This window comes from Oncorhynchus mykiss, chromosome 7, assembly GCF_013265735.2.
Source record: "Oncorhynchus mykiss isolate Arlee chromosome 7, USDA_OmykA_1.1, whole genome shotgun sequence".
In the NCBI taxonomy this organism is placed as follows: Eukaryota; Metazoa; Chordata; class Actinopteri; order Salmoniformes; family Salmonidae; genus Oncorhynchus; species Oncorhynchus mykiss.
The window spans coordinates 53,700,655-53,716,008 of NC_048571.1; the positions used below are offsets into that span (position 1 = coordinate 53,700,655).

Sequence of the window (15,354 nt, forward strand, 5' to 3'; positions counted from 1 at the left end):
TGTTCTAAGTCCACAACAACACTTCAACCACTTCATGTCCGGGGAAAAATGCTAAGACATTTTGATTTTGGGCACCAGCCAGAGACCATTGTTAGGTTAGCAATATTTCTATAGAGCGTTTGAGAGTTTATAGCGTTATAGAGAGTTTGCAAAACAAATTGATATCATTCTACCAGGTAGGCATAGGCTACTTTGTAGATAACAATTAATTGAGAAAGCCTTTCCATCTCGACCAGAAGATGATCATCATTACCATCATCGCTAAAGTGTACACATACATACCACACACACTCATGTTCCGTTTCAGAAAATTGCAGGAAAATACGAATCACTGATGCATTTTGTTAATGTCTTATGTTTAACTTTGACAAATTAATGCATTTTCTTCATTATTTTATATTGTTGAATTATGTCTGAATGTCTAGATTCTGTGATTGAGTCCACACCGCAGATTTTTATAAGGGCACTACTGTAGGCTGACCTGGGTCTTTGTTGTCAGACGGTGGGAAGCGCCGCCTTGGCCTCTCGTGCTGAATGCTAAGCAGCACTGCCATTGTCTGGGGAGTGCAGCAGTAGCCGCATGCACCGGGTTTCTCTCTTGCAAACAGGAGTAGCAACTAGCCCCGCCTACCCACCATCTCAGCCTACACACACACACACACACACAAATCCCTTCCATTGGGAGCAGAGGGCAGACAGAGAATAACATGTTCCCACACTCTTGACCTCAGGGAGGCAGAGGGGCAGACACCAGGAGGGTCAGTGAGTTTAATGACATTGTTTTTCTATAGACAGAGAGGAATCTGCATAGTTTGATGCATCTTATCTGTCACCTCGCAGTTGTAGCCTAAACTTTTCTTTGCTCAACCTATAACAATAATGCCTAAGTGGTGGTTATATGGCAGAATTAAGTTATGGAACCTGTTAGGTACCCAGTTGACATACAAACAAATATAGTATAAAATTGAAATATAGAAATGAAAGCTGCAAAAGGCCTGAAGAATCTTCCATTATCAGACTGTGGAACAGTCCCACCTGAGCGCCCCGGGGCATGAAGGAGACACAGTTGACCAAGATGAAAGACTAATGAATATGAATCTAGACAACAAGCAATGCAGAGATCACTGAGACACAGAGCACCATTGAACAGAGCTTGTAAATCCAACATCCTACAATGTGAATGAAGCGGTGTAGATACACTAATTAAGATCCTTGGAACACCCTGGATACCACATAAATCCTGGACTGAAGAACACCATCACTGTTATGGGCAGAAGCAGGAAGCTAATTCAACCCAATCCTCAAACCACCTCCATAAATAAAACAGGAGGTGACAGTACGACTTCACAGATTAGCATGAATAACAACCACAAAACAGCAGCATGTGCACTCTGTACACAATACTTCCATTATGACTGGACATTAGATTAAAACATCTTATGATTTCAATCATAAAAAGCCACTAGGATAGATGCTAACTTAAAAAAAATGACCATTAGCAAGTATCCATCTCAAATGGATTAGGACTCAAAGTTGATATTCACAAAGTCCGTGAAGATCAAGTAAGGAATTGTTTTTAGGAGGTCATATTTGGAAGAATAATTCCACTGGGATCAAAAGTGTTGACAGGGACCAAGGGTTTCTGAAGTGAGGGAAATGTTCTTGATCCATTTGTTTACAAAAATTATATTTGAATCATGCCACATTATGTTGAAGCTACGCAAACTGGACAGAAAGGTAGCTGTCAAAAGAATCCAAAAGCCACGAGTCTCAGTACGCAGTGATTTGAAATAGCTAGCTGGGCTTACTGAATATAATTCATACAACCATGAAATATGCACAATTAAACATATCCCTTCCTACAAATAAAATAGGTATAAAGCAAACTGGATCAGACTCGTTACACTAGTACTACCGTGCTACAGTAACGTAGCATACATTGCTACCAACAACCATATGCCTGGCGACACTCCCCTGTCAAGATGGGCATACCGGTGTTGCACCGGCTGTCATCTACTACCCGGTGCAACTACCTCCAACATAGATAAATAACAACCGGTGTTAGTATCCCTTCTATGGAAACCGGGGAGGGGATCCTAGGCCCATGTAACTTACTACTAGCTAACATTCACTCATTCTTGCTAGCAAGAATAACTCATGTTACAGTTTTAGGGTGATGGCTACATTTGGTTAGCTGGTCCACCCAAAACATTCATCTCTCACAAAGACTGCCCCCAATACTATAGTTAGCCAATAGGCTAGCGGATTAGTTAGCCGCTGCTACGTGTTTTCAGTTGCAAATGAACCTACCTCTCTAATATGAAAGTGGCTGGCTAGCTAGCTACCGCCGGTAAACGAAACAAAGCCGGTGGCCCTCTAGCAGTTAGTTGAGCCTACGCCACCTCGTCAAATTGAGTGTGATGTTAGTTAGCCAGCAGTTTCTGATCCACATATGCACACGTTCAAATTACATTGCAATTGGCCAACAAAATGCATCAAAATCAATTATGTGCAGTTTAGCTACGTTGCCTAGCTAGTTTAGCAAGTAACGTTAGTCAACAAGCTACTAATCTGTTAACTAGCTAACATTAGCCAACTACCTAGCTAGCTAATTGTTCCCTCCTGCTCTTCGAAACATCAGTCATCAACCCGCACCCAACCAATAACGTTACTAGCTAGATACCTAAATGTGTTTCCCCCGAATACCTGACCAAGAGACGCCAGGGGCATTCTTGCCGATGAAGGATACTGAGGTGGCGGCACGGCGTTCGACTGAGGAGCACCTGGGGCTCCCGGTGGTAAAGACACGGAGGTCAGGGTAGCCCGCAGTTGGCTCGACGGAGACGGGACAGTTCCAGGTCCACTTACTGCGACAGTGGCGGGTTTTTGGACTATTTTCGTCGGCAAACTCATTGCAAAAAAACAAAACAATACACTAATAAATACTGATACAAAATATATCTAGCTTGCATAAATATAGCTAGCAAGCGTTTGATATTATTGAAGCAGGCCGCAAATCCTTTTCCCGACAGGGCTAGCTATTAGCAACGCAGAAAAGCTTTTTTTCATGGAAAGTCGCTGTTCGGGTCTATGGTGTTATTCATGGGGACGGTGGGAGGTTTGCCTCCCTTGCCCGTCCAGGACCTCTGCAGATCCGGTTCAGTTCTTCCGAGCACTGTCACCGGTGTCTTTCCTCCTTCGATAATTTAACATTTGTTATCAACAACTGATTTTTCTATAGCTAGCTAATCATTTTTCCACGGAGATGAGAGACTTCGTTAACATGGCGTTGTGGCCACTTCCAGTCCGGCAGGACAGACGATTCGACAATTCTCGTCCAATTACGGGTATGTTCGGCTTACCTAGAGCGATCGAAAATGACGCTTAATTTGTTGCATCCATGTGGCCAAAAATCATCTAGTCTACTATACTGATGAGCACTGCATTATTCTTGTTCTAATAAATAACTATGCTTGGTGCTATTTTTAAAGAATGCATGGTATTTATTATTTTAACTGCAGTGTCTGTCTTGAAGTGTGTGTGTAAAATAAATCATTTTAGTAACGAGGCAAGTCGGTTAAGAACAAATTCTTATTTACAATGACGGCCTACCGGGGAACAGTGGGTTCAGGGGCAGAACGACAGCCCGGATATTCGATCCAGCAACCTTTCGGTTACTGGCCCAACGCTCTAACAACTAGTCTACCTGCCGCCCCATGCTACGTTTATGGGGTCGTTCTCAAGAACCGCTCAATAATGTATACAAATGTAATCAGGTTCAGGTACTGTAATATGTACACATAATGATAATGGTGTATTTACATTCAAAGACCGTGAAGTCAAAACTTTCTGGTGGATTGTCCTGTACTCAGTACTGCATTGTTTGTGTGCAGCGACATCTGTCGTTAATAACCATACATTTACGTACTTTTTTCTTTCTAAGTAAAAATACATAATTTTTTTTTTTGTTGATATATGGATAGTTTTTATTTGTTTTGGAATCAACAACTATAAAAAGTCCCTTTGAAGCATCAGACGAGTCAAAGAAAAAGATGGGCATACAAAAGAATGCTGACAATATTTTTATTAGATTAGAAAAATAGTTTTATGACACAAAAGCCTTGTCATGCATGAGCAGCTCCAGAATGCGAAAACACTTTGTTATGTGACTTGTTCGATGGTCAATACATCCTTCACAAGTTTCAGGAATTCTCTGATTGAAAACTATTCAAATAATATGTCCCTTATCATATCAGGCAATCAGCAATTCGGAGTATCACTTCTTTACAACATCACTACTGTATAAACTGGAGACATTAAGCAATCAGACTTTACACAAATGATGATGTTGTGTTAGGTTTGTTGATGCAGAAATTACATACACATAGCTTATTGAATCGGGTCAATCATGGGCAATAATAAAATATGACTTTTACAATCTACTTGACTTGTATTCTAGATGTGATTGACGGTTTCCTCTGGATTATATTGTTTCAGTCCAAATCCAGTAATTGCAACTCGTCATTCTTTTGCAGTCTAAAAATATACAATAAGTGAAGACAACATATGGAGGGGGATTGATCAGATACAAATTGTAACAGTTAAAAAAGAAACCGACAGAAAATAAATATCACTTCCTGTTGAAAAATAAGGCATATGACAACTCCACATAAAACCTGATTGAGAGAAGTTCCATTAGTTTTCCCTTTTTTATAACAATTTCTTCGGTTTCCAGTGTTAAAATTGTTCCTCCTTTATATAAACATAAAGGCACATTTTCATAGAGTTTAATTGGGAGAAAAGGCAGCTTTCTAAAACAAATTGTCTTTATGAAGAGAGTTGGTGCTGGTTCAACCTACAGCCCTCATAAAGACCCTGAGAAGGGTAAAGTGGGTAAAACAGATGGATTTTTAGTGGTATCAAGACAAATGCTCTCCTTCCTTAGAGACTTTGCCTCTATTTTGCTCCAAATCCCCAATGCCCATTTTGCCACCTGCCGTACCGACAAATGGGTAGCAAAGCATCACCAAAGCTCACACTTGTGTTTAGGGTTCATGGGGGAATCTGCCTTGCAGCCAAAGTGCTCAGAGAACTCATGGGAATTGGAGATGGTGCCAATAACTCGAAATCTTGATGGACTGTGTGGATCTGTGATGACGCCCTCATGCGAGCTTTCCGGAGTCCGAACTGAGCACCATACCTACATATAGCAGGATGCACAGACACACATATTAAGCATTTCAGAGTGAAAAGTCCTTAATTTACATTATCAATGTAATAGGTCATTATAATTAATACATAACACTGTTTAAGGTAGGCATGCTAGAGAATGCATTACTAAATTTGCCACAGACATGGATATACTTTAAGTGGCACAAACCTGGGCAAATCCAACAAAAAATAATTGATGATTGGTCATCCCCAGGGCAGGCAGGGTGGCCTCCTCTCCATTCTTTGCAATCCAGTTCATATAAGCCTTCAAAGCAGACAAGGGTCATATTACTGACAGCATGCATTATCCTCCTCTCGCCATAGAGAACAGTATGAGAAAAAAAACTGTAGAGACTTTCTGCTCGCCCTCAGCTTTATTTCCTCCTCAGTCCTCACTAACAGACAGCGCTCATGCAGGTCCCCCTTTCTGCCATATGATTGGCTCATCTGCTCCATAACCTATGACTTTCAGTTGACGGAAAGAATGTTTGAGAGCTCGCTCTGAGGCTGACCAAGCCACCTGTTGCATTTCCAGGCTTTGCTGTGATGTAGGCAACCCCGTTTTTTCCACCACAGAGTAAAGACGCGACCCACAATGACCCAATCAAGTGAACAAGAAAACATGAAACGTGTGTCATAGTTCTGACCTTCCAAATACTGCATCTCACATTGATGATTCCGAAATGTCTGCACATTTACAGTACGTGTGTGTATAAGTTGAATTGCTCTTGCTCTTCATATTGTCAACTCTACTTTCTTCTATCCCACCCTAACAACACCTCTCTATCATACACACCTTGTAGGCAGCCTTCAGTCCACCATTGTCAGCTATGTTCTCTCCCAGGGTGTGTTTTCCATTGAGGGGTTCTTTGTTGATGCTGTAGTTACTGTACTGCTCCACCATACACTGGGTCTGCTTCTTAAAGGCCTCCACAGACGAGTTTTTCCACCAGGAGCGGAGGTTCCCATCCTTGTCGTACTCCCTCCCTTTAACATAAAATAAAAATATGCCGTAGAACTAGATTACTCATTTAATATCGTAATGTATCACGTTCGGTGGGATGTTTTTTGGTGGGATGTTTACAACAGACTATAATATTTTTTCATTCTTTTTTTTAAGAGAAAGGGCAGACAAGATTATGCAGTCGAGATTCTGGTGAATTTGCAGGGGTCAGCTCGCCCTGTAATCAAAGTGTCTCCCCTGCCATGTAAGTATACAGCCTTTATTTAAAAAAAATAGTATTTTAGTTTGTAGCAAAACTTCTTATTTCCCATATAAAGTTATAAGAATTAAGACAATACAACTTGTATTAAAATAAAAGATCTTACCTTGGTCATCAAAAGCGTGTGTCAACTCATGTCCCATAACTACACCAATTCCCCCAAAGTTCAGGGCCCTGGAAATAGATTCAAAATCCTTTCAAGTAAATAAAAGCATTAACTTGCAATTAAATTCTTGGCTATGTGAAGACACTCAAGGAGACACACATACTGTATACAATTGATGAAGTATGGCGTGCACATGTGGTGTACCTGTATTTGTGCCTGAAATGGGGACGTATTAGGGAACTGTATAGGCTGAAGAGGGAAGAGGGACCTACTTTGGCCAAGAGCGGCTGTAAAAAGGAGCTTGGAGGATTCCTGCTGGGAGCACCATCTCATTCTTGGTGGGATTGTAGTATGCATTCACCGTAGGAGGGGTCATGCTCCACCTGTGTATGCAAGACATAGGATATAACACCAACTGAGCACAAAAGTCTGAGATCAGGGTGGTAAAAACCAGTATTTGACTCTCCCCTATCCCCTTCGCTAGGCTGTTGACTTCAGATCAGTGTGAAAGAATGAGAACCCTGAGCTACTCGGCTATGTAGTGAGAGAAAAGGATCAGTACAGCTGAGGGATATTGGTTCCCGGGGAACGTTTCTGGATGCCAGCAGTATTCCTTAGAGTCAGAATGGGAATTTGTCCCTGTCAGAGCATTTGACCTCCTCTCTGGAGAGGCGAGCAACAGGAGGGTGAGGGCTGGGTTATAGACACTCACTGGTCTCTGTTGGGGGTTTTCCTCAGCTGGTCCGCAGTCACTCTGGCAGAGAAGTTGTAGTACTGCATGACATTTTGGAAATACAGGTCAGACCCCACCTCAAACTGAGAAAGAGAGAGGAATCAGGTTAGAGAGAGAAAGAGGTTTACACACAAGCAATGCAAACAAGAGATACTGTAAGAGCAAATCAATTTCTATTGGTCACATACACATGGTTAGCAGATGTTATTGCGAGTGTAGCAAAATGCTTGTGCTTCTAGGTCCAACTGCAGCAATATCTAACAAGATTGACAACCCTCCTCAATACTAGGGTTACAGTAAGACAACAAAGAGTTGTGTATTTTTTATCAACATATGATATGACATGGACAACTTCATAAAACAGAAGTATGTATATTTATTTTAATTACATATTTACCTACATCATTGAACACTTTGTCAAGTTCCTTGGGGTCCATGATGAATTTTGGATATCCAACCATGTTGTAAATGGCATCAGCCTATAACAGAGCAGATGAGGTGAATTGAGACAGATGCTAACACCAGATGGCACTGTAGAGTTTGTTTCACGAGCCTTACGCTAAACATGACCATTATAGCAAAAAGGACTATTACATTTACATTTGAGTCATTTAGCAGACAATCTTATCCAGAGCAACTTACAGTTAGTGCATCCATCTTAAGATAGCTAGGTGAGACAACCACATATCACAGTCATAGTAAGTACACTTTTCCTTGATAAAAGTAGCTATCAGCAAAGTCAGTGCTGGCAGGAAAAGACAAGTGTTAGTGCAAACAAGGCAAGGGTGTTCTTTTTTTCTTTTTTTGTGGACAATGCTTTATGTGTCCTGCCGGGCAATCTCTTATGGAATACAATTGAAATGCTATAGCTGTAACAGACACAGCATGTTAATTATGAGGCAAGAAACATTTCCATAGTTTGAAGGTCAGTGTAATGACAATTCCTTCACTCTAACAGTGGAAAACATATTTCTGGCAGTTATTCAAAGCAACTTGTCTCGCCCACCTTCTCTTTGGCTGCCTTTTTGGTCTCCTGGTCCATCCAGCCCACATACTTCAGACTATCCTCAAATGCCCATTTGATCTCAGAGACCATATCCTCTGCCTGACAGACAGGGAAAAGGAAAGGCATGTCAGAATCTCACCCAGGGGCAGCTCACAGTGGAGGTAGTGTGTGAGTGGGTGATACCTTGAAACACTTACAATGGCCTTGCTGTCCTCGTCAAAGGTGGCTTTGACAAACATGGCCCCGAGAGCAAAGCCGAGGGCACTGTCCGTGTCGCTGACGCACAGCTTCCAGCGTGGAGTGCAGCTCTGAAACATCACACTGAACACATGAGAACTATGACACCACACTACCGGAAACAATTACACCACCTACACACAAAAACACTGACATCGCCTAAACACACAAGATAGCACTGTCTCTCAGACTATACAAAGTATATACAAATACTTGAAAACACTGCATGATCCTAACACAGCATCAGTCTTTAACTGTATTAGATTTTATAATGCCCCTCAAGCATGAAGTAGTAGTGTTGGTTTTGCAAATGAAGCAAACAATCTTTCCTTGGAATCCTTTACCTCAAGGCGAAGCCAGGCCTTTATCAGAGTGTGTAGGGAGACAGCACATAGCCCTCTAAAAGGGATGACTGTTGTTTTTGTGAGATTCTCAGAGATTGGCAATGACAGAACACTCCCCTCGCCCCCCAACTTCCCCTCTCCTACTATAGATATTAGAATCCAAACTGAGACTATGCAGCCAGGGGGAAAGGAAGAGGCCAACAGAGTGGAAACGGGTGAGCAAGAGACAAATAGGTGTAGATAAAGGGGAAATAATGACAGAGGGAGTGATAGAGGTAGAAAGGGAAGGGTGCTAATAGTGTAGTGTGGATGGTCTCAGGAATTGTGCACACACATTTGCAAACACGCACACACAGGACGAGAAAGCACTTGGTATGTTTTAATAGTGTGACCCCAACGGAAATCTAGCTCAGATAAGGGTTTGGATAGCTGGGACCCCGACAGCACAACACAACACAGCAGATAGCTGTTAGCAGCAGACAGCTAAGGAAAAAAGCTGTCCGGTCAATTGAATGTGTGTCTAGTGATGACAGTGATAGCTACTAAAGTATTTTCTTATCAGCTCCTTGTTTAATTAAGTTCGCTACTGACAAGTGCACATCTTAATACCTTCTATCTATGCAAATTTCCGTTTACAGTGTACTTTATAGTCACATAGTTTCAGCCACTCATTTATTTTTTATCTGTGCTATAAGCAAATATAGCTTAACTCTGTTGACTGAAGCAGCAGGAAAAGTCAGTCCCCTTGAGTACTCTTATCTGAGGTCTGTTGCCTATTTACCTGCCAGCTTAAAGCACTGACATTATCTCCATCTCTCTCTCTCACCTTCTTGGTTCCATACATGACTTCAAAGAAGCGCTGCTCAGCATCCTGGAACTTCTGGTCCAGGATGGACACCATCTTCCTCAGCACCTTCATGATCATGTAGTTGTTCAGGATGCTGCACAGGTAGGAGTATATTCATTCATTACATCATTCATCACATTAACATTTCAGGAAAGGAAGCAAAATATTATATTATATATGTACAGTGGCAAGAAAAATTGTGTGAACCCTTTGGAAATACCTGGATTTCTGCATAAATTAGTCATAAAATTCAATCTGATCTTCATCTAGGTCACAATAATAGACAAACAGTCTGTTTATACTAATAACACACACAAAATTACACGTTTTCATGTCTTTATTGAACACACCGTGTGAACATTCACAGGGCAGGGTGGAAAAGTATGTGAACCCTTAGATTTAATAACTGGTTGACCCTCCTTTGGCAGCAATAACCTCAACAAAACGTTTCTGTAGTTGCGGATCAGACCTGCACCGCGGTCAGGAGGAATTTTGGACCATTCCTCTTTACAAAACTGTTTCAGTTCAGCAATATTCTTGGGATATCTGGTGTGAACTGCTCTCTTGAGGTCAGGACTCTGACTGGGCCACTCCAATAGGCGTATTTTCTTCTGTTGAAGCTATTCTGTTGTTGATTTACTTTTGTGTTTTGGTTCGTTGTCCTGTTGCATCACCCAACTTCTGTTGAGCTTCAATTTGAGGACAGATAGCCTTACATTATCCTGCAAAATGTCTTGATAAACTTGGGAATTAATTTTTCCGTCGATGATAGCAAACTGTCCAGGCCCTGAGGCAGCAAAGAAGCCCGAAACCATGATGCCTCCTCCACCATACTTTACAGTTGGGATGAGGTTTTGATGTTGGTGAGCCTTTTTTCCTCCACATATGTGTGTTCTTTCCAAACAATTTAACTGTAGTTTCATGTCCACAGAATATTTTGACAGTAGCATTGTGGAACATCCAGCTGCACTTTTGCAAACTTCAGACGTGCAGCAATGTTTTTTTTTGACACTTCTTCCGTGGTGTCCTCCAATTAACACCATTCTTGTTTAGTGTTTACGTGTTGTAGACTTCCAGAGATTTATGTAAGTCTTTAGCTGACACTCTAGGATTCTCCTTAACCTCATTGAGCATGCTGCGTGGTGCTCTTGAAGTCAACTTTGCAGGACGGCCACTCCTAGGGAGAGTAGCAACAGTGCTGAACTTTCTTTATTTATGGACTATTTGTCATACTGTGGACTGATGAACATCAAGGCTTTTATAGATACTTTCCAATTAGCTTTTGGAGAAGTCATTGGCGTAGTGTCACGCCCTGACCTTAGATATCTCTGTTTTCTATATATTTTGGTTCAGGGTGTAACTAGGGTGGGTACTCTAGTTTTTTTTGTATGTCTAGGGTTTTTGTATGTCCAGGGTTTTTGTAGGTCTAGGGTTTTTTGTATATCTATGTTGGCATGATATGGTTCCCAATCAGAGACAGCTGTTTATCGTTGTCTCTGATTGGGGATCATATTTTAGGCAGGCCTTTTTCCCACTTTCTGGTGTGGGATCTTGTCTATGTGTAGTTGCCTGTCAGCACTATATTGTATAGCTTCACGTTTCGGTTGTTATTTTGTTAATTTGTTCGGTGTTCATTCTTTTAATTAAGAGAATGTACGCATACCACGCTGCGCCTTGGTCTGATCCTTTCAACGAACGTGACACCTAAGGGTTCACATACTTTTTTCAATCTACACTGTGAATGTTAAAATTATGTATTCAATATAGACAAGAGCAATTCAATAATTGGTGTGTTATTCGTTTAAAACCTGTCTAGGACTGGGGTTCCGCTAGCAGAACCAACAGCCAATGAAATTGCAGGGCGCCAAATTCAATCAACAGAAATCTCATAATTCAATTTTCTCAAACATACAAGTATTAGGCACCATTTTAAAGATATAATTCTCGTTAATCCAACCACCGTGTCCGATTTAAAAAAAGCTTTTCGGCGAAAGCAGAAAATATCATTATGTTAGGTCAGCAACTAGTCACAGAAAGCATACAGTGATTTTCCAAGCAAAGAGAGGAGTCACAAAAAGCAGAAATATTGATAAAATTAATCACTAACCTTTGATATTCTTCATCAGATGACACTCAGATGACACATATCCGACCATGTTGGAGTCAACATAAGTCCGAAATAGCATTATGAATATAAATATTCACTTACCTTTGATGATCTTCGTCAGAATGCACTCCCACGAATCCCAGTTCCACAATAAATGTTTGATTTGTTCCATAAAGTCCATAATTTATGTCCAAATTCCTCTTTTTGTTAGGACGTTTAGTAAACAAATCGAAACTCACGAGGCGCGGGCATGTCCAGCGGAAATGTCGGACGAAAATTCCAAAAAGTCATATTACTGTTCGTAGAAACAAATCAAACGATGTATAGAATCAATCTTTAGGATGTTTTTTTATCATAAATGTTCAATAATGTTCCAACCGGAGAATTCATTTGTCTGTAGAAAAGCAATGGAACGAGAGGTAACTTTGTCATGACCGCGCATCACGAGACCGAGGCTGCTGGCAGACCTCTGACTCATTCCCCTCTCATTCAGCCCCCCTTCACAGTAGAAGCCTGAAACAATGTTCTAAAGACTGTTGACATCTAATGGAAGCCTTAGGAAGTGCAAGATTACCCATCTCCCACTGTATATTCAATAAGGGCGGAGTTGAAAACCTAAAAACCTCAGATTTCCCACTTCCTGGTTAGATTTCTTCTCAGGTTTTTGCCTGCCATATGAGTTCTGTTATACTCACAGACATCATTCAAACAGTTTTAGAAACTTCAGAGTGTTTTCTGTCCAATACTACTAATAATATGCATATATTAGCATCTATGACTGAGTAGGAGGCAGTTTACTCTGGGCACGCTTTTCATCCAAACGTGAAAATGCTGCCCCCTATCCATAAGAAGTGTTAAGCACACTATGTGTGTCTAGTGTTGTGACTTAGATGAAGATCAGGTCAAATTGTATGACCAATTTATGCAGAAATCCAGGTAATTCCAAAATGGTTTACATACTTTTTCTTGCCACTTCAGTTTGCATAATGTTTTATAATGTCACCTGTGCTGCTCAAATAATATCACTGCTGGACCGATATGAAATCTTACATAAACCATATCATCCCAATGGTTACCTTAATTACATAGTGCTGTCCATCACCATTCAAATATGAATAATGAGTGGAAGGCAGGGCTAGAAAGTGGTTTTAACCTCTTGTTAGTGCTGGCAATGAGGTCAGAGACCTTCTGGAGGTAGTCCTTGGCGTACACCACCACAGGCTCTGAGTCATTGAGGGGTACAGGAGCAAACACATCTGTGAGATAGGGCATCCAGTCCACCGCAGGAGCCAAGGTCTACAGAAACACAAAGAAACAATGATACTGTCAACATATCTACTGGTGCACCTGTCCTATCAGATATATATATATATATATATTTAGATTTTTTAATCAGCAGGTATGAATAGAAAGCAGTAAGAAAGACTTTGCGGAAAGCACTGTTAAACCAAAATACAATCTATGCGAATTGCACTTTCATTAACACATCTCAATCTGGGAGTCATCTACTGTAGGTTTGTATCTAGTGATACTGCAGGTGGATATCTGGTGTTGACATGATGCTTGGATCAGCTGAAGCAATAGAGAGATGGGTACTGACCGCCAGATCCTTTGCCTGGATCTTATGGTAGATGAGCTCCTCGTCCCTCCTCTCCTCCTGGGGTACGGTGATGTTGGCCAGGGTGGTCTCAAAGTCCACAATCTCCTGCATCAGCGATCTGGACGTCTCCTCTGAGCCCCCCAACAGGACCCCTAACTCCACCAGGAAGTCTAGGTACGCATTCAGATACTGCCGAGATCAAGTGGGAAGCACAGGGGGAGAAATGTTGGTTAAATTCATTTAAAAACACAATCCAGCGCTAGGAAAATACTGACTACTACAGGCACAGAGTTATCCCCTGAGCTATACATTCTTTCTATATTATTTATACATGGTCTGTCCAAGTGGGGTACTGTAGGGTTTGTACTGCCGCTTTGGATATTTTCTATTCCTAATGAAACACATATCTAGCGAGATAAGTTTCTCAGTATAGTGTACAAATTTATAAAGTTAAGTTTCCTAATTTAATCAGGCCTCTGCATCAAGGCACTGATCTATTTCATGTCCTCCCTTACCCTGTCTGTCATCATGCTACAATCCTTAAGCATATTCACCACAGTGCCATAGTGCGGCCGCCTGTCAGTACCTTTGCATTGGCCGTTTTGTTAAGGTAGTAATCCCGTGAGGGGAGCCCCAGCCCGGATTGATCCACCTGTAGGTACGAGGAACAGTTCATGACTACCATCTCACACTTCATTAAAACATTTCAGCACTCTCAGCAGTGAGCCTCTTTCTTTGATAGTATAGTATTGCAGGATCTACTCTACAGTATACTGCAGCTTCGATTAACCTTACAATTTCTAATGTCCCTCTGCACATCTTTTTTTTTTAAATAGCATGTAAATGTATATGTCAATCCTCTCGGAGCAGATCTGGGGATAAGTGATGTTTGATGATATTTCTGACAAATGTAAATAGAATCAAAAGCTAAAGGAGTGAGGAGGCCTGTGGGAGTAACTGGGCCTACAGCCACTGAGCCTTTGAGCCACTGGGGCCACTGGCTCTTCTCTCACCTGGATAATATTGCTGTTGGAGCTTTTGGAGTCAGTGCTGACAAACACAGTGAAGAATGGGGAGCAGCGGTAGTTGGCCGACACTGTGCGTAGAACCTCCTGGAAATTGTTCTTGTCCCAGGAGCCGGTTAGGGCCCACCCCCCCGTCTGAAAGAAAAAATGTATGACCTCCTTCAGAGAGAGGCTCACTTAAAACCTGAGAGGTGGTCATCCTTTATATCAGGGCATTGGATACATTTAGGGTAATTAACTGTATAACATAAAGAACATTTTACACATCTATTAGCACATCATAAACATAGCTTCTATGTGCATAGCGCTATGGCAGAAGACTGGATGGGGATGCCTCTTGATGAGCGAACTCACCTGATTAATGAGCTCTTGTAGAGGCTGAGCCCCTAACTCCTCAATCTTAGTCTCATTCATACAGGCTTTGTAATACCTCTGGGCCTTTTTCTCAGCCTTGCTCAGCCCCTTCATGGTGGTGTTCTCTGCCAAACACAACAGGTTTCACAGTTAAGTCTTCAACAAACATATCTTACATTACAATGGGATAACAAAAATATAGAGAACAGTGGGCCAATAAGAACTAGCTAACTGTTTGTTTATATTTCTCTAGGCTGTTAAGGGTGAGAGGGGCAGCTAAGGTCACCCCACCCCGTGAGGAGAAACCTTACCCAGCAGGTGCTTCATGACGGCCATGTTGCGCTCCCATAGGTTGCTGAAGGGACCCCAGCGGGACTTTCCCTCAGGGAGGGGGTTGTTCCTCACCCATCCCCCACAGGCAAAATTGTAGAAGTCATGGCAGGGGTCCACCGAGTGGTCCAGGGCTCCCATCACAGCACTGGCCACAGTAATGCATGGCTCCGTCAGACACATACCAGGGTGAGCTGCCAACAGGGAGTGGGACAAGACAACTAAACATAC

General features: G+C 41.7%; 2 protein-coding genes across 21 annotated transcripts in view; both read right to left on the reverse strand.

Annotated features, from left to right (window-relative positions):
• Positions 1–3,303, reverse strand: part of LOC110527996 (eukaryotic translation initiation factor 4 gamma 3) — a 67,175-nt gene extending 63,872 nt beyond the window's left edge. For all 18 annotated transcript variants that reach the window (XM_021609735.2, XM_021609746.2, XM_036983533.1 and 15 more), the window contains exon 1: positions 2,750–3,303. In XM_021609735.2, the coding sequence (XP_021465410.2) occupies positions 2,750–2,913 (164 nt within the window). In that variant the 5' untranslated portion in view covers positions 2,914–3,303. The remainder of the gene's footprint in view (positions 1–2,749) is intronic.
• A 766-nt stretch (positions 3,304–4,069) lies between these two features.
• Positions 4,070–15,354, reverse strand: part of LOC110527997 (endothelin-converting enzyme 1) — a 28,065-nt gene continuing 16,780 nt past the window's right edge. For all 3 annotated transcript variants that reach the window (XM_021609749.2, XM_036983534.1, XM_021609748.2), the window contains 16 exons: positions 15,105–15,317; positions 14,794–14,918; positions 14,428–14,574; positions 14,001–14,066; positions 13,415–13,603; positions 12,968–13,110; positions 9,687–9,801; positions 8,477–8,587; positions 8,280–8,378; positions 7,675–7,752; positions 7,253–7,356; positions 6,813–6,923; positions 6,541–6,608; positions 6,008–6,198; positions 5,381–5,476; positions 4,070–5,200 (listed from right to left, as the gene is read on the reverse strand). In XM_021609749.2, coding sequence (XP_021465424.1) covers positions 5,024–5,200; positions 5,381–5,476; positions 6,008–6,198; positions 6,541–6,608; positions 6,813–6,923; positions 7,253–7,356; positions 7,675–7,752; positions 8,280–8,378; positions 8,477–8,587; positions 9,687–9,801; positions 12,968–13,110; positions 13,415–13,603; positions 14,001–14,066; positions 14,428–14,574; positions 14,794–14,918; positions 15,105–15,317 — 2,033 coding nt within the window. In that variant the 3' untranslated portion in view covers positions 4,070–5,023. The remainder of the gene's footprint in view (positions 5,201–5,380; positions 5,477–6,007; positions 6,199–6,540; positions 6,609–6,812; positions 6,924–7,252; positions 7,357–7,674; positions 7,753–8,279; positions 8,379–8,476; positions 8,588–9,686; positions 9,802–12,967; positions 13,111–13,414; positions 13,604–14,000; positions 14,067–14,427; positions 14,575–14,793; positions 14,919–15,104; positions 15,318–15,354) is intronic.